The sequence below is a fragment of the Apium graveolens genome, chromosome 6, assembly GCF_009905375.1.
Source record: "Apium graveolens cultivar Ventura chromosome 6, ASM990537v1, whole genome shotgun sequence".
Classification (NCBI taxonomy): Eukaryota; Viridiplantae; Streptophyta; class Magnoliopsida; order Apiales; family Apiaceae; genus Apium; species Apium graveolens.
Genome location: NC_133652.1, coordinates 143,091,243 through 143,110,628, shown reverse-complemented (window position 1 = coordinate 143,110,628; position 19,386 = coordinate 143,091,243). Strand labels below are relative to the sequence as shown.

General features: G+C 38.2%; 3 protein-coding genes across 3 annotated transcripts; all 3 read right to left on the bottom strand.

Annotated features, from left to right (window-relative positions):
* Window positions 1–4,938: 4,938 nt before the first annotated feature.
* On the bottom strand, window positions 4,939–8,193 carry LOC141667433 (putative pentatricopeptide repeat-containing protein At3g49142). Its single transcript, XM_074473928.1, has one exon. It carries the CDS (start codon window positions 8,053–8,055, stop codon window positions 6,010–6,012), a length of 2,046 nt encoding a protein of 681 aa, XP_074330029.1. The 5' UTR covers window positions 8,056–8,193; the 3' UTR covers window positions 4,939–6,009.
* A 124-nt stretch (window positions 8,194–8,317) lies between these two features.
* LOC141667434 (hevamine-A-like) lies at window positions 8,318–9,482 on the bottom strand. The gene has a single exon (XM_074473929.1). It carries the CDS (start codon window positions 9,343–9,345, stop codon window positions 8,458–8,460), a length of 888 nt encoding a protein of 295 aa, XP_074330030.1. The 5' UTR covers window positions 9,346–9,482; the 3' UTR covers window positions 8,318–8,457.
* Window positions 9,483–10,767: 1,285 nt separating this feature from the next.
* On the bottom strand, window positions 10,768–11,842 carry LOC141668902 (acidic endochitinase-like). Its single transcript, XM_074475964.1, has one exon. It carries the CDS (start codon window positions 11,815–11,817, stop codon window positions 10,927–10,929), a length of 891 nt encoding a protein of 296 aa, XP_074332065.1. The 5' UTR covers window positions 11,818–11,842; the 3' UTR covers window positions 10,768–10,926.
* Window positions 11,843–19,386: the final 7,544 nt, after the last annotated feature.

Genomic DNA, 19,386 nt, shown 5'->3' with positions numbered 1-19,386 from the left:
CCTCGTCACTGACAATGGAGCACAATTCAACAATGAGGAATTCAAGAAGTATTGTGAAGAAAATGAAATTGAGTTACGATTCACCTCTGTGGCTCACCCGCAAGCCAATGGGCAAGCAGAGGTAGCAAATCGAATAATCCTGGATGGACTAAAGAAGAGGATCGAGAAGTCAAGAAATAATTGGGTGGATGAAATACTTCCAATATTATGGGCCTACAGGACTACCTGTAGAGTCACGACAGGAGCAACCCCCTTCATGTTGGCATATGGGGCAGAAGCAGTAGTTCCAGTAGAGATATCACATTCCTCTCCAAGAATTTCAAGCTTTCAATTCAGAAGAAAATGAGGAAGGGCAGAGGTTAGCCCTGGATTTAATCGATGAAGTGCGAGATAAAGCACATGCAAAGATAGTAGAATATCAGAAAAAGGCTTCATTCTACTACAACCTAAGGGTTAAAGAGAGGTTTTTCAAACAAGGTGACCTAGTCTTGAGAAAAATAGAGGCTTCTGGTGTCGGACAGAAAGGAAAGCTTGCCCCAAATTGGGAAGGGCCGTATAGAGTCAAGAGCGTTCAGGGTAGAGGAACCTACAAGCTGGAGACTATGGATGGTTTTGAAGTCCCGAGAACCTGGCACGCACAAAACCTGAAGGTTTACTACGTGTAAGATGGTCGAAGTACGATTCTCACTTGTCATTATGACAAGTAGGTTTAAAAGCACCTTGAAGCTTTGTTTGCATAGGATTTTAATTTTTTAGCTATTATAGATCAGGGTCGAACCCACATTATGTAAGGTTTTGGAAAACCAGACTTGAAATTGAAGAGTTCGAAATTATTTCAACCTATGGATGTTTGAGTTGTGATAATACTTGTGTGGCCCATTAAACCAAGTTTGAATATTAAAGTATCGGAAAAATGAAGGAGAGAATGCAAATAAGGAAAGTAGCATATAAAATAGCCCCGGAGGGTAATAAGTTTTAATACAAACAAAAGTCCAGACATAAGTTAAGGATAAAATTACAGAATAGAAAAACTTCTCCTCCATGCGGGAGCCTTCATTCTCTTTCTCCTTATCAGCGCCTTTAGCGTCCTTCGCAGGAGAAGCGGGAGGAGAAGCAGTGTTAGGATCCAAGATGCGATCATCTGGCTGAGAGAAGTTGAAGAGGGCGTCTATGCTGTCCTCTGACTCAGCCTGCTCAGGACTTATAAAGTCCTTAGGGTCGACTAAGCCCGAATACTTCTCATAAATCGCCTTCACGGCCGCATCCCATCCCTGAGTGAACTGTGGGGAATAAAGACCCTCATCATGAATCTCCATGAGGTTCTTAAACTTGTCAGAACCCATGTAGTCATCAATGAGCGTTTCCTTATCGCTCCTAAGTTTCACCAGCTCGGAATGAGCCTTATCCAGCTCCTCCTTCTTCGTGTCCAACTTCTTCTCCAGGACCTTGGCTCTCTCCTCCCACTTCTTCATCTCCTTCTCAAAATCATCAGAGTTACCCTTCCAGGATCTAGCCTGATGTAGGGCCGCCTTGAAATAGGTATTACTCTGCAAAGAAATATGTATGAGTTATCACAAATTCATTGGGATACAAGAAAAGTTGAAATTCACAAAAGGAAGAGAAGAAAAAAGAAAATTACCGCAGCTTGGGCTTGAGAACCCAGAAGCTAAATAGTCTCGATATCACTCCCCGTAACAATGTCAGTGAAATCGTGGGCAGTGATGGAATGGTACGACCAATCCTTGGCATGTTTGGTGGATCCAACCACCGTATCGCTCCTCCTGAAGCCCCAGTTAGGCCTGAAGGAATGTGCCTTAAGTGGAGGATCCACATCGTCCCCCAGCTCGACCACCGGGACATGGGGCTTAAGGAAAGAAGGACCGTCAGGTTTGCTCCTGGGGTCCCTGTTTAACTTGGCCCTCTTCTGGCGGCCAGATTCCCCCTCCTTGGGCCTATTGACATTATTAATAGCCTCACAAGCTGAAAGGAAAAGTAGAAGGAATATTAAAATCCAGAAAAAAAAGAAAAAGTGCGATTAAAGAGAAGGAAAAATAATTACGCATGTATAAATTTACCCTTATCACTGGCCTGGGAGAGACCAACTTTCTTCAAGAAAAACTCCTCTAAAAGGGTCCAGGTGTCTGTTTTCCCATCATCTGAAATTAAGGCTTGATAGGCCACCTCCTCCTCATCAGTTAATCTGATGCTACCAGCACTACCATCTGATACTTTGCAAAATGGCCTACGGACGAGTGTGGCCCAATCACCCCCAGCCCAGGTCAGCCTGACAAACTCATCCCTCCATTTAGGGTTGTTCTCGACTATAGAGTTACTATCAAAGATATGGGGAATTTTGGGCCGTTGGCGAATTAAAACCCAGTCCGGCTGACTCATGGAACTATTATAGAATTGGAAAACTTTCCTAAAGACAGCTACGAAAAGAGGGAAGCTATTCCTGAGACAAAGGACCATAAAACAGATAATGTTCCTCCAGGCGTTAGGAGGGAGTTGACAAGGGTTGATTTGTACATCGGCTAGTAAACGAGGAATAAATTCGTGGAATGGGAACCTAAGACCTGCGGTCAGGGCTCCTCGATAAATGAACAGGGTATCCCCCTCCCAATTACAAGTCCTATCCCCAGGGGCGGCTGGAGTGATCCTAAGGTGGGGTGGAAGTCTGTACAGGGTGTTCATAGACTCTATCCTACCATCTAACTCATGAAAAGTGTTACCATGATTATACGAATCTAACTCAGATAGAGAAGGATATTCATCACCTCTCGAGTTAATCATATCAATGAGGGAAGTATATGGAGACTGAATTTGAATGTTTGTACCTCTCTTAGAGACATTCATCTTCTGCAAACGAGCCAGGTCACGGTTCGCCATTGATATGCTTCGGCTGAAGGCTTGAAACCCAGAAATACTTGAGAATGGTGGAGCTGAGGTGGCTTTGGTCGCCGGAAATCGCCTTCTCAAAGGGAGAACTCTAGAGAAAATTGTGAGAGAAAATGAGAAGTGGGAAGTGAAGTGAGGATTCTCACTCCACACTGCACTTATATAGGCGAAAAGCTCGGAATACGAGGCGTTTTTAGGCCCATTTAGCCAGGCCCAACCTAGAGGCCCATCTACAAGAAGTATCAGGAACAATCTAGAAGCTCCTGTGGAATTTAAAAGGTCAAAAATCGACCAGAATCTTAAAATGGTTCGATCAGAGTCCTGATCGATGCAAAAGAGGATCCTGATCAATATCTTATTCGAACAGGAGGGAAGAAATCCCCTAGGATCGATCAGAGTCCTGATCGACGCAGAAGAGAGTCCTGATCGATATTCCATTCGATCAGAATGGTCGAGAGCCACTTAATTCGATCAGAGTCCTGATCGACACAGAAGAGAGTCCTGATTGATATCTTATTCGAACAGAAGGGAAGAAATCCCCTAAGATCGATCAGAGTCCTGATCGACACAGAAGAGAGTCCTGATCGATATTCCATTCGATCAAAATGGTCGAGAGCCACTTAATTCGATCAGAGTCCTGATCGAAATCGATCAAGAATCTTGGTCGATTAAGCCCGTGTAACAATCGACTAGGGTGTCACTTTGAAGGCCAATTCGGTCAGAATCCTGATCGAAATCGATCAGGAATCCTGTCGACCAGAGTGTAAGATCCTGAGCTAATTCGATCAGGATCCTGATCGATTTTGGCTGCATCCTGATCGATTTTGGCTGCATCCTGATCGATTTTGTCTGCATCCTGATCGATTTTGAATGCATTCTGATCGATTTTAAGCCAGAAAATTAAGGATAAGTCCCAGAAAATTAGGGAAAAATCCAGAAATTAAAGGAAAATCCCAGAAAATTAGGGAAAAATCCAGAAATTAAAGGAAAAATCCCAGAAAATTAGGGAAAAATCCAGAAATTAAAGGAAAAATCCCAGAAAATTAGGGAAAATCCCGGAAATTAGGGAAAAATTCCTGGAATTAAGATAATTTCTGAATAAAAGGAAGATTCATTGTAAATGTGTAGGTCGCTCCACACTTTACGCAAAAACGAAACCCTGTAAGGGAATAAACAGACTTAACTTCTGCGAAACCTAATCAATGTTTCCCAAAAGTTGGGGGGCAAATGATAGGAATAAATAAATTATGATTAAATACTGCAAGGTGTGAGCTGCTAGGCCCAATAAAAAGATATATGATACTCAGACCGGAAAGGTTAAGCCTGATAGACCAGATCAGGTCTGATGGAATAAAGAAGGCCCAAAAGCCCTGATTATTAATTAATTTCGTAATTAATTAATAAAGTAAAAATCAGCTATTGAGAAGAGTCCCGATATGGATATAAATCCTTATAGATTATCCTCAAGGGGATCTAAAAGGATAATGAATCAGTTTCCTACTATTTAGGACTCCTAAGTCCATTCTAATTATGAGACTTGCCCACCAAGTCTCCTATACCAAGTCCAATTCAAGGACTCCCAACATCTATATAAGGGGCCTCACCCCACATATCAGAACTACGTTTTTTGGCTTGATTCTCTAATTCACAGAGATACGTAGGCATCTCGTAAAGGCAGATCGAGCCACGAAACACGAAACACGAGAGCAGCCATTAAAGGCCTTGAGCTCCCGAATCTTAGTAATAAATACAGCAAATAATAACCTTAGTTTTTTATCCATAACAGTGATAAGTAGATAAATTTTTATAAGTTTCTATATTACTGTTTGGATAATCTTAATCTTACTTATAAGTTATATTTTTTTTACTTAAATAAATTAAGATAAATAATTTTTAAATATAATTATTTTAATTCGTAAATTTTAGGTTAAATTAACATTTAAAAGTATATTTTTTAAAATTAAAGTTAATAAAAATACAAAAAATGAAAATAAAATTGAATTTATAAGTTAGGTGGATAAACGATACTTGTGTGATGGCATCCATAAGTTAGGTGGATAAACGATACTTGTGTGATGGCATCCAAACGGAAACAATATCTACTCTAACCAAGGGGCTGAAAATGAATGATTGATGTGATGGCATCGTGATCTTGACATAAGCAGGACAAAGCTGATTCTACCCTTCTGTAAGCCGCACGCATACTGCTTGAAGTGCATGTTAGTAAGTTGCTGATTGTTTCTTGCTTTGTTCTCGGGCTCCAAACTTTACCTCGTCTTCAGGTGCCTCAAAAACTTCCATGGTTTTTGCAAATCCATCTTTGATTTAAAAAGCCACCTCAACAACATCATGCAACAACAATGAACACACTGATGCCTCTGTTGGATCTATATGATAATAGCAACAAAAGTAGCAACATACAAAAGGGGATGCCCAAAAAAGAAATGCACTATGTATACAGATACTACACAAATGAACAGAAGATAACCGATTATATCCCTCTGTCTTTTTTTTCTTTTTTTTTATATCCCTGTCTTAAATTTATAGAAGCCATCCATGAATACCAATTGCCAAGTAGATCCTGTTGCTGATGTTGTCAAAAGCAATGGTCAGTTTGAAGCTTCATTTAACTTCCAATGCAAGGCAAAAGGATATATGTCAATGTTGAAGTTCATTCTGGATGCCATTGCTTGCCTAAGGCTTCTGGCATATAGCGTTTCAGAGACCTTAGCCTGCTCTTCTCAAAGTACCCATGCTTCTGAGACCTTAGCCCACTAGCATACTGTAACTTAAACAATCAAAGTGTAACTTGAAGGAACAAAGAAGCTGCTTTTGATGCATAATTAATTACTTCCAACAAAAGAGAACAACTGGAATCAGGTCCATTAGCGTCACATTTCCATCATAGAGCATACGCAAAGAGGTTGTTGAGCAGTAACTGGAAGAGTAGAAATAATTTCACTAACATTTGAAATATGATACAGCAATCTCAATAATTGAAACCATATGACATATTCACACAAGTGACAGAGACTGTCAACAGATATATTGACAGTTCTACATAGCGAATGAGAGGTGATTCTCCATACCATATAACTTCCTCATGATAGGTCACCAGTAGTCCCCACAGGAGCAAACTCCGTTGTGGAAATGATGAAATCTATTGGTATCTCTCACTATAATTTCACGGTTAGTAATCTTTGAGATAAGCTTGGCAGCTATATGGCAGTCCCCGCAAACACGTAGATTCTTAGTAATCCTGATTGGTGTCCCAGGTTCTGTGTTTAGTATCACGAAGGCAATTGCCAATTTCTCACTGTGAACAGCTAGGTGGTTTTCTTTATCTTCCTCTTCTACATCATGAAGTGCAGAATCTGTCTCAGGGACATAACCTGCCTCTTTCATCTTCCATACTAAGATGTCTAACTCTTCATAAATCTCCTTCGACTGTGGATGTGACTGATCACCAGCGAGAAAGGAGTAGACGTGATCATTTAGCTCAACATTGCTGACACCAGGCAATTTCTTGATGCCTTTGTTCTTCATGATTGACCGAACCACTGTCACGTCTTTCCATCTACCAGCCTTTGCATAGATATTTGATAACAGGACATAGTAAGCTGCTTGCTCCGGAACCATCTGGAAAAGGTTATCTGCAGCTACAAGTCCAATATCCATGTTAGAGTAGACCCTACAAGCACTCAACAAAGCCCCCCAAATCCTTTCATTAGGTTTCATCGGCATCTGCTTAATGATGCTAAATGCCTCATTTAGTTGCCCTGCACGCCCTAGTAAATCAACCATGCAAGCAAAGTGCTCTAACCTCGGAAGTATTCTGTACTCTCGAGTCATTAACTTGAAATACTCTTCCCCTTTGACTAATAACCCTGCATGGCTGCAAGCTGAAAGAACTGATACAAACGCTATTGAATCCGGTACAAGACCAGATCCCATCATCTTGTCAAATATCCCAACAGCCTCAAAACCTTGTCCACTCATACCATAAGCAGAAATCATTGAAGTCCATGAAACAACATCTCTAAATTGCATCATGTCAAACACTTTTCTCGCGTCCTCTATGGTACCACACTTCGCATACATATCAATCAAGGCATTCTCTAACGATAAATTTGGTCGAAGTCCTTTCTGTTCCACATAATCATGGATCCGTCTTCCTACCACTACAGCAGCAAGATCCCCACAAGCAGGAAGAACACTAGCAAGAGTAATTGCATCAGGTTTCATTCCACTACTTTCCATCTTTAAGTAAACATTAATCGCCTTCGTGGGCATAGAATTATTCACATACACAGAAATCATAACATTCCACGAAACCAAACTCTCTTTATAATTTACAAACATATCACTGACCACCATAACATTCTCAACCGACGTATTAGTTACAGCAGGCAAAAGACTAGCCATAGTGCCAGAATCAGGCTTCACCCCCGAAATTTGCATATCCCTGCAAACCTGCAACGCATCATCAAACCGTCCATTTTGTGCATACCCAACAACCATAGAGTTCCACGAAACCACATCTCTCACCGGCATACTATTTAACACTTTATACGCCTCCACCAAACAACCACATTTCCCATACATAGCAATCAATCCATTCCCAACAAACAGATTGAAATCAAGCCCAACTTTAACAACCGGGCCATGAACTTGCAAACCAACACATAAATTACCTGAACCCGAACAAGCTTTTAACACACAAGGGTAAGTATAATGATCAGGAACAACATTACAACTCGCCATATTCTTGAACACAACAAGCGCGTCATTATAAAAGTGATTATTCATGTAACTCCTAATCATCACATTAAAAAATACAACATTCTTTTCAGGACTTTTGTCGAACACGTAGCGGGTAATTCTTGGCTGCCCAAAAGCAGCATATGATCTCATCAATTTGATTGCAATTGATGGGTTTGAGCTGAGGGTTTGGGTTAAAATGATCTTTGAATGTATTCTTTGTAATGTTCTAATGTCCGTGCATTTATCTAAAAATTCATTACAAACAGCTTGTGTCAGAAGAGTATTGTTTTGTTGGGGCAGTTTAGAATTGTGAATGTCTGTAACTAGGTTTTGTAATTGCTGACTAGTTGAGAAATGGCGGGAAATACGTATAGAGCTTGTAATGGCAGACATGAAATTTCTATCTCTTGACTTAATGTTTTGGTTTGGTTAGTACTTAGTAGCATTTGAGGGTAAGAAATGTGTGTAAATGTTCAAATTAGAATAAATAAATCCAATATTTTGTCAGAAAATCATGTTTATTTGTTGTATACAAAACTATTCACATTTGTGAAGATAGAGTGTTCGGATTCTAATAGATATAAATATTTACGGAGATTTGATGTTCGAATTTCTATAGATATAAATATGTGCGATTTTATTTAAAATTTCGATAGAGAGAGAAGCATGTGCGACTATTTAATTATTTTGTAATTATTGAAGAGAAATGCAGAACAACAGTTGAGCCTTGTTAGTGAGAAAGCTTATTGAATAATGCTGAATCAACTTGCAGAGTCATAGATAGTATACAAATGATCATAGACTACTTAAGATTGAGGAACTATATCCACTCTGATCATCCCAATATTTTGACCATAACATTACACCACCATACTTGGGTGACTTCTTTATCACCGGTAGAATCTCAGAAGTCAGCACATCAGCTGGAATGAACCCACTTCCGGCAGCCCGGGTTGCTGCAGGCAGCCCCAGAAATATTTTCCCAGCAGTAACTGTAGTAGTCCACTTGGTCCATGAATTTAAAATGTTATCAGTATTTCCAGAAGTATACTGACAAGGAGGATTGTTGTAAAATTGTACCCAAACATAATCAAATAGGCCTGTATTGATTGCCTTTCCAAGATGTGCATCAGGGTATGGACACTGTGGTGCACCTGTTATGTAAACTTTTTTGCCATGCTTACCATAAGCAACTAAATATTTTACGAGATCTTCATAATAATCTACTGAGCCCAATTCGATATCAAAATCGATACCATCCAAACTTGCATCACCTAGAGGTCTGGAGTTTGATTTACCTCCTAAATAAGTGTTCCATAAATATGCAGCTACGTTTTTAGCATCAGCCTTGGAAGCTAAAGAATAGTTTCCGATTCCTCCACCAATAGCTAGCATCAGCTTAATACCTTTTGATTGACAATAACGGATGGATTCGCTCAAGAACGTGCAAGTATTGCTGGCAGGGTTGCAATGACCGGCAAGATTGAGTTCCGGAGTTTGACCACTGCCAAATTTATTAAGGAAGGCTACATTGACATAGAGAAATTTCCCGGTGGCACATGTTTGTGTGAGGTTGCCTTCATTGCCGTTTTGGCCCCAGTAGATGGCGATGCCGCTGCCCGAGACTGTGCTTCCGAGGAGGGTGAGGATCAAGAGCGAGAGAAGTGAAAGTAATTGAGACATTTTCGTTTGGTTGTACAATGTTGTGAGCTAGTGAAGTCGATATATACACTAGTTGGAACTTGGATGTCTATTATGTACATTATCTTTGATGAACCGCGTTGAAGTTGTGGATTAGAATATGAAAGAATGGATTGCTGCGACTTGGTAATAGGACAATGATACAAGCCGCCCACAAACATTTGCACAAGTTGACATTATGATGTGATAAAAAGGATGAAGAGAGACTTTGTAACTATAAAGTCAAGTTGGTGCTTTTCTTTATTTAGGCATTTCCAAACATTTATAAGCCCACTAATTTTAGCATTGATTACGCTCTTTACATAATGCATTTTAGTATGGAAATCATTGATGCGTTCTCACCATTTTCACGGTAAAAAACTGTTGTCGAACATAATCATTGCATGTATGACTAATCATACAAATATAATGTGTATATGTTTAGTTTTTCAGCAATAAGGTCAACTTTTGTGATATGTATGTATGTATTGATAGGCTGTCATAAGTCATGACCGGTGCCGCTTTCTAGTAGGTCAACAAAGACGATGCTTAGGGTCCTAGAAATTTTAAATGCAAATTTATGGAGAAGTGCAGGCATAATAAGGTGTGCTGATCATACTTTGTGGCTCTATATGCAAAGTGTGGTTTCTGCATACTTCCAGAAGATTAAAACCAGTGCAACTCCAATGAGTATATGCAATATCAAAAACTTCTGCACTTTTATCAGGCCGTAAAAGATCCAAAGTGGATAGGAGGCCATGCATAAAGAATTGCAGGCTGCTGAACGCAACAACACTTCAACTTTATGCCATTACCAGCTGAAAAGAAGGCTATTACAAATAAATGACTTAAAAATCAAACACTTATCTAATGGACGAATAGAAAGGCACAAACTCAGTTACTCCAATAAAAGAAATCTGGGGAATTACTTGAAGAACCCTTATCTACAGAAGTTTAATTAGGAAATTGTTGTATTTAATTTCTTCTTGACCCGGCATCTCCTTTCCAGTCCAATTATTAAGTTAATTCTTACATGCTCCTAGAGAGAAGCATTTACAGGCTGCTCCAAGAGTCTTCTTAAGATAAGATACCTCAAATGCACTTAGACGCCTGTCAATTTCTTTCCATCAGACAAGAAGCTAAATCTACAGGGCTATACTGAAAGGTCTTTTAATGTGATCTCGGTGTTTCTATCATCTGTTCCTTTACATTGTGATAGCAAAGCTGGAGTGGATCTCAGTGCTAACCATGTTTACCATGCTCAAACTAAACACATTGAGATAGATTGCTATTGTATCAAAGAAAAAATTCAATCAGCTTTGGTGCATCCAGATATTCTTACTAAAGGTCTTAGTGAAGTTCTATTTGTAGTTGGCATTAATAACTACTCCCTTGATTAGTACATTCCATTGCCATGGATTGAAAGATTCGAAAATTAATTTATTTATGAAAAATTAACATGAAAGCAGAGTAAAGCCTCAACTCAACAATAGAGAGGAACCTCACTTATTGATCTATAAAAGAGAACATTGTGACCATAGTAATATGAGCCTTAGTCTGAAGTGCATTCAACAAAACAGCAAATCAAACACTGCCCTTAATAGCTGCACTATAAGTTTTGTCAAAAGTTCTGTCCCAGAGCATGACCCCTCCATACTTTGGAGACTTGCTGATAGTTGGAAGAACTTGAGATTTCAGCATATCAGGCTGTATATATCCACTCCCAGCTGCACCTTGATCATCAGAAGCTGGTATTCCCAGAAATATCTGTTTACCTGGAACAGTTATCCAATTATTCCAGCTGTCCAGAACGGTGGCAAAATTCCCCGAGTAACCACACGGATTGTTGTAAAACTGTACCCATACATAGTCAAATAAGCCAGTTTGTAGTGCAGTGGTTAGATTACCATCAGGGAATACACATTGTGGGGCTGCAGACAAGTACACCTTTTTGTTAAAACCTGTCAGAGCACGAGCAAGATCATCCCAGAACTGCCCTGTTCCCATCTCAATGTCAAAGTCTATGCCATCTAAAACAGCATTTCCCAGCGGCCTTGAATTGGATTGGCCGCCGAGGAAATTGTTCCATAGGTAATTTGCGACATTTTTTGCATCCTCAGGTGAGATGAGGGAATATGAGCCCTTTGCGCCTCCAATAGAGAGGAGAACTTTGATGCCTCGACTTTGACAAGAATCAATGTCAGCGCTAAAACGACCACAAGTATTTGACTCGGGCCTCGTGTCACAGTGTCCCGCTAAATTTAGCATTGGGGCTTGGTTATTGCCAAAAATGGATAGGAACCCAATGTTAACGAACTGGTAATTTCCGGTGGCGCAAGCCTCAGCTAAGGTTCCTTCACTACTGTCATTGCTTTGGCCCCAGTATGTAGCAATCCCGCCAGATTGTGAGTACTTGAAATGTGAAATGAATAATAGGAGGATCAGTAGCAGTAGCAGTTTGGAATGGAATGCCATGTTTGAGATGAATGAGGGTTGTTCAAGTGACTATGGTCAGATTTATAAGGCTTGAGGAACATACTAGTCAAGATAGGTGTTTACTTGTGGAAACGTGTGTTGCAGGTAATGAAATATGGCCGTAGATCTGTTGAAAAGATTGCAGGTACAAGACAACATCTGCTTCCAGTCATTCAATGGAGAAGTTCTAATTGTTGATTACTTTGGAATGTTCAAACCGAGTTTAGTTCATTTTTCACCAGGAGAAATGAACTTCAAATTTCACTCAATTTAACGACATGCCGTGGAGGACAGGCCAGAGTCTTGCTAACTAAAACAAAATGAATAATATAAACTCCCTTGGAGATAAATTAGGACATCACTAAAATTAGAATATTATAAAATGGTATGACTAGTTTTTATTACTAACAGATATTAAATTTGTTTATCAAAGTCTTATAATCTATACAAATTATCATGAATGTCAAAAAGATAACTTGAGAGCACATTTTATATATTCAACTACCATGAATGACAATGATACATTTTGAGTGCATATTTTATCATGATATCAAAAGTGTTGGGAATAAATTAATATATTGCTGAAATTAAAATATTATAAAATCATATGTTTATTTTCATTCTTAGAAGATATTAAACTTGTTAATTAAGTCTTGTAATCTATATTTAAATTATTTTATATTTTGTCATCCATAGTGTTGTTTTATGAAATTTTAAAATCAAGCCTAACTGTACCCGATAATTAATAGATATTATTTGACATGAAACTTATAAAAAATCTATAACTCGAAACTACAATTATTTACTACTGATGGGGGTCTTGCTATTGTTTTGTTCAAGTGGGAGTAGCAATATTACATATATTTTGATACATTTTATATTTACAACGCTAGGAGTTTACTAAATATGAATTCCGGGGACACTAATTAGTAATTACAACTCAAACATTCCCGGTTTTTAAAATTTTTACATATAAATCATTCAATATTTAGTTTAAATTTACAATAGCATCCCACAAGTTAAATTTAACTAAATCAATCTCAAAACCTTAAGACTGACACAGCTTGAATCATTTCTATGTTTTACTTGGAACGTAGCTAAAATTTGTACATTAAATTTTCTTTCTTTAATATTAGAATATTAAATAAAAATTTGAAATGGTCTTCCTCTTCGGCTTTTGGACCCATAAATAAATTTTCGAGTGAGAGTGAGTATTAAAATATTAATATAAAATCCTGAAAATAGCTTTTCTCTAATATTTTGGGATTTTAGAGTTACACATTTCAGATTCAAATCTAATAAATAATTAGCGGGATATAGTCCCATTTGAGGTTAACTTTTAAGAAGTTTATTTAACCATGCTCCCAACTGGTGGTCATAGGATAAAGAAAGAACTTTTTGAGCAGGCATCACTAGGCATGATAGTTACAGATAAACACAGCTTCCTAACTATCACGCAGAATAGTCGGTAGAATTGTCACATTTATATTGACAAGCAACAATGCTGAGTTCTGATCTTGGAATCTTCTCCAGACTAAAAAACTAGATTTCAAAATTACAAAAAAAAAAAACGATATTTCACCAACTATATAACCAAAAAAACACATCAGGCATTTCCACAATCTGGTGGAAAATTCTCAAAACTCTTTTGGTCAGTTTCTGTGAAATTTCAGTATAGACTAGTTCTCATTTCAACCAAGTATCCAAGTAAGAAGTGTTGGGTACTACTGGAACTATCTCAACCAATATATGTCCCTATATTGTGTGTGATTGGATTCTCCCCAAGCTCATTGAAAGGCCAGCCGAGACCATTGTAAATGTGAATTGTAATACCCTTTTACTCTTCAAGTACTGTTAGACGACCCATCTCAACCCAAAAAACTAACTAGCAAGGTGAGGACTTTCCTCACTTAATAATCAGGCACCATGTCCTTTCTAGTTTCTACCACATATGTAAGATAACTTAACTGCAAGTAAAATGTACTCGATATTAACGCGAGTTGACTGGTAAGATAGATCTGCACTCTGAACTGTGCACAGGGGGTTAGATTTCGCATGTGAGAATGAACAACTTTTTAAATTGAAGAAAGATTGAAAAAGACTGAAGACTGACCAGGTCAAAAGCCCAATCAACCAAACTATCATGTATTCAAACTAGTCCCAACGCAACCATAAATATAACTAATAAAATGTATGAGACGCCAGAGCAACTCCAATAGGGGTGACAAGTCCTATGTGGCATGACATTCTTGGGTGCCAACCTATTGGAGTGTCAAGGGTGCTTGAAGAGTGCCAAGAGAAGTGGCTAACTCTTGGCACCCCTTCAATATAGCTAAAATCCAATTCTTGTAAGAAATGTATAAATAAATCTTACCTCTTCAATTATATTTAATTTATTTATTTATCTAGTCTTGATTTTATTTGAGTTAGTGTGGGGACCATTTAAGCACCTTGAGAGATTGCTAGCTATTGGAGTTAAAAGGGTGCCAGCTTTGACATGAATGAAAGATAAGTTAAAAAGTTAATATTTTAGGTGAGTTGGCAATGGAGATGCTCTTAATCATGTAAGCATGCTCAACACCCTTCCCACCTCAATGGCTAGAAATGTAAAAGGTAACTTTGAAGTACACAATCCTGTTAAAGTTATGAAGTTCCTATTTTCCACACCAACCATGAGGAGCTCTAATTGCTCAGCTCCCTTTCCCTTTTACAATAATGTGTGTGTTTGTGTCAGTGTGCGCGCGCGTGCACGTGCCATATTAGGATACAAGCAAGCAATTTGTCCACAACAATAATCTGCTTGTGTAAATTGCTAATTATAACTTTCACATTATCTAAAAAAGGCAATACAAGGAAAAATGAATTAAGAAAAAAAATAACAAGATTCACCATACCTATTCACCTTACCCCGTCAGCGTTGACGGAAGTCATGCAACTGGTTCACTTCCCTATTTAGGCAGTCCAAATCTTAGTGTCTTTGATCAAAACTTTCCAATGCAACAATTTGTCGCCAGAATTCCTGCAGTAATATCATCATAGATATTAAACATATAATTGAACAATCTAACTTTTTACGTTAGCTTTCTTAATAATATAATTAAGATAGCTTGTATATTATGGACCTTGTAGTCCCCCAATTCCAGAATGGTAGGTAAAAAACAGTAGTCCTAGAATGGTGTGATAAAAGAAGGGCATTAAGAAATTACCTCAAGGTATAGTGGATCCAATTTTACCTATACAAGAAATTATGGCCTCTCTGCTTCTTGCTCACAGGAAGAGAGTCAGACTGCAAGAAATCTCAACAGAACTGCACATGTCACACTGAGATTGTGTTCACTTGGATGAATGAAACTGGGAGAAAATCGGATGAGATTTGTACTCTTCTTAGGGGGAGGAATCTAAATTAGAATTCTAATCACACCAACTTTGGAGAAATTTTCCTCTCCTTCATACATCCCCAAAAACTTCATCATAAAATATTTCTGCTCCCTTTTACATTCTCACTCTCAAAATTTTCTACATAAATTCATTCCATTCTCTCTTACTGAATACACCATTAGCATCTCAAAGGAGGATTAAAGAAATTTAATTAAATTTACAAATCTTTTTATGGACTTATAGTTGTCTTTCATGTTAATGGCCAGGGTTACTACTTGATTGTGTGGGATTACCAAAATGAACTTTTTTTTATTCCTGAATGTGATGATTCAAGCTCAACTCACTAAAAGTGACACATCATTGTCTTTTTCCTTGTTTTATATGTATATTGTGGAATTCTAATTTAAGGGTGTTAGCTGTATATTATATAGATATTATGTGTGCGTAGCTGTAAATTAAGAATGGTTGTTAGGTGAATCAGTTCCCTGATTTAGTGTAATTTAAGCAGACATATCACTGATTTTCAGGATCTAAATTGATCCCATTCTCTCTGTATATATTCTGATTCTTACTGAAATGAAAGCTAAGCTTTCTCCAAAACTTCATGGTATCGGAGCTTGAAGTATTACCCTAATTCAGCAGCTACAATTCCTTTCCAGTAGCTTACATCTTTTAATCTTTTTACCTATACATCAATCATGTCTGATAAAGAAATATCCTCATCATCAATCGTTGACCTTCCTTCCAGCCACAGTCCTATTGTCAATTCGCCCATGGCAGACAACACTATTCTTCTTGTGACCAACCACACACTAATTGGTCATAATTATCTTGAGTGGTCTAAGTCTGTTATGATGTTCGTTAGTGGTAGTATCCTTCAAGACCTCAAACAAGGTATTTCATCTGTAAACTCTTCAAAAGTTGATTACTGAAGTCGGTGTTCAATCATCCTCTACAGTTGGGACAACAGGTGTAGCAAATAGAGGTACGTCTTTGGCACTTAGTGTAGCAAAATCTAAATTAAATATGTGGATAGTTGATTCTGGTGCCTCGGATCACATGACTGGAAATCACACTCTTTTTTCATCATATAGTCTATGCAACAGACCTATTTTTGTTCGAATAGCTGATGGATCACGCTCAAAAGTAGCAGGAGTTGGCACTGTGTCTTTATCATAAAATATATCCTTACAATCTGTGTTGTTTGTTCCAAATTTAGACTGCAATTTATTGTCTGTAGGCAAACTTACAAATGCCTTGAATTGTATGACTAAATTTTCTGCCAATTGTTGTAAATTTCAGGATTTGGAATCGGCGAGGACGATTGGCAATGCTGGTCTCTATATTCTCACACCTCAAATCTCTCGAGTGTTTCCTAATAAAGAGTCTTCTCGTTCTTTTTATCATTCTCCAAGTAGTTTATTGTCATCGAGTTTGTCAAATAAAGATAGTGATGTTATGATGTGGCACTATCGTCTTGGTCACCCAAACTTTATGTACCTTAAACGACTCTTTCCACATTTATTTATCAATAAAAGTTCAAAATTGTTTAATTGCGATATATGTCAATTGTCCAAGCACACTCGTAGTACATATACTTCTAAACCACATAAATCTTCTGAACCTTTCTCATTAATACACAATGATATTTGGGGGCCATCGCGAACTACAAATGTTAGTGTGGCTCGCTGGTTCTAACTCTTAGTTGATGATCATACTCGTCTTAATTGGGTATTTTTAATGAAACAAAAATCTGAAGCCAGTCACATTTTTAAATCTTTTCATGTCATGATCCAAAACCAGTTCAAAGCAAATATTCAAGTGCTTAGGACTGATAATGCACGTGACTTTTTCAACTTTATTTTCGGGGAATATTTACAAACTCATGGCATTGTACATCAAAGTTCTTGCGTTGACACACCCCAACAAAATGGGGTGGCAGAGAGGAAAAATCGACATCTTCTTGAGGTTGCACGCTATTTACTTTTCACATCCAATGTTTCTAAACATTTTTGGGGGATGCAATCCTCACAGCCACTTACCTCATCAATCAATAGAATGCCTTCTAGGACTCTGAATTATAAAACACCGAGGCAGTCACTTCTTGAACTATTTCCCACATCACACATTATAAATAAAATTCCTCTCAAAATATTTGGTTTTACTATATTTGTTCACATCAATTCTCAAAATCGAGGAAAATTTGATCCAAGAGCCTTGAGATGTATATTTCTCGGTTACTCTCCTAATAAAAAGGGTTACAAATGTTATTGTCCTCTCACTAAGCGTTTTTTCCATTCCATGGATGTCACCTTTTTTGAGAGAAAGCCTTTTTACCCCAATTCTTCAATTCAGGGGGAGAGTAGAGTAACAGAATCTCAGAATTGGGGTTGGGGTTGGAACTCGTTCATTGAAAATACTCCTATAGTCGAGGCACATGTTCCTTTTCAAATGTTAGAGCAAATTCCGACTCCTAAGTTAGTTGATCCACCTCCAATGACCAAATCCATTTCCAACCAAACCCAAAAGTCAGATGAAATCAAAGTCTATTCTCGAAAGAAAAAGTCTCAGGAACAGCCCCAGTTGCAACCTGCACAATTTTAGCATGACCATGACTCTTCACCGGCTCCAATTTCCATCGAAAGAACTCAAGGTAAGGTTGGCATTACATCAAATACATTATCTGATTAGCCGACACCAGATTTAAGTTCTGATATGGACTTGCCAATTGCACTGCGAAAGGGAGTCAGAACATGCACTCATCATCCTATACAAAATCACCTATCCTATGCAAAATTGTCACCACGGTTCATAGCCTTTGTTACCAAAATTGATCAGGTCTCAATTCCTAATTCAGTCCAGGAAGCCTTACAAATACCTGAATGGAAGACAACAACTCTTGAAGAAATGAGAGCGCTCGAAAAGAATAAAACCTGGACAATTACCATTCTTCCTCCTGGAAAACGTGTTGTATGATGTAAGTGGGTATTTTCTGTGAAGCACAAAGCTGAAGCAAGTGTTGAAAGGCTTAAGGCACGCCTTGTGGCAAAGGGATTCACTCAATCTTATGGGATTGATTATCAAGAAAAGTTTGCCCTTGTTGCAAAATTAAACACCATCAGAGTTCTCATCTCTATTGCTGTTAATTTGGACTGGCAACTGATGTTAAAAGCGCCTTTCTAAATGGAGATCTCGAGGAAAAAGTATACATGAAAATACCACCGGGTTTTGAGAGCAGATTTCCAGCAAACAAAGTATGCAAACTCATTAAAACTTTGTATGGTCTTAGACAATCCCGGCGGAAATTGAAAAATTTACATATGTACTCAGGAAAGATGACTATGTTCAGTGCCAAGCTGATAATACTTATTTGTCAAACAAACGGCAAATAGAGGACTTACTGCTACTACTGTTTATGTTGATGACATTGTCATTACTGGAAACAATATGGAGGAGATATCTTGTCTAAAGAAATTGCTTGCCACAAAATTCGAGATCATGGACCTTGGACCGTTAAAGTACTTTCTTGGAATGGAAGTTGCACGGTCAAGAGAAGGGTTGTCAATTTCGCAAAGAAAATATGTCTTGGACCTTTTAAAGGAAACTGGAATGACAGGGTGCAAGCCTATTGACACTCTCATGGACCCTAATACAAAATTACAAGCTACTGGTATAAGTGTTGATAAAGGTCGATATCAAAGGCTGGTATGAAAACTGCTATACCTTGCTTACATTCGTCCAGATATTGGGTTTCCTCTAAGTGTGGTTAGTCAATTTATGAACAGCCCTACTCAAGAACACATGAACGCGGTCTACAGAATCTTACAATATCTCAAGAAGGATCAAGGATCCAGGTAAAGGATTATTCTTCCGGAAGAGTGAAAGTCAAATTATCGAAGTATTCGTTGATGCTGATTGGGCGGGATCACCTATTGATAGAAGATCAACTTCGGGATATTGTTCATTTGTGTGGGGAAATTTAACATGGCGTAGCAAGAAACAATCAGTTGTTGCCCGCAGCAGTGTATAGGTTGAATTAAGGGCATTGGCACTCGGTATATGCAAGGGAATATGCTAGACGATTACTAAACGAGCTTAAGGTTACTATGAAAGGGCCTATTTCCATGAAAAGTGATAGTCAGTCAGCTATAGCTATAGCAAAAAATCCAGTGCATCATGATCGAACAAAAC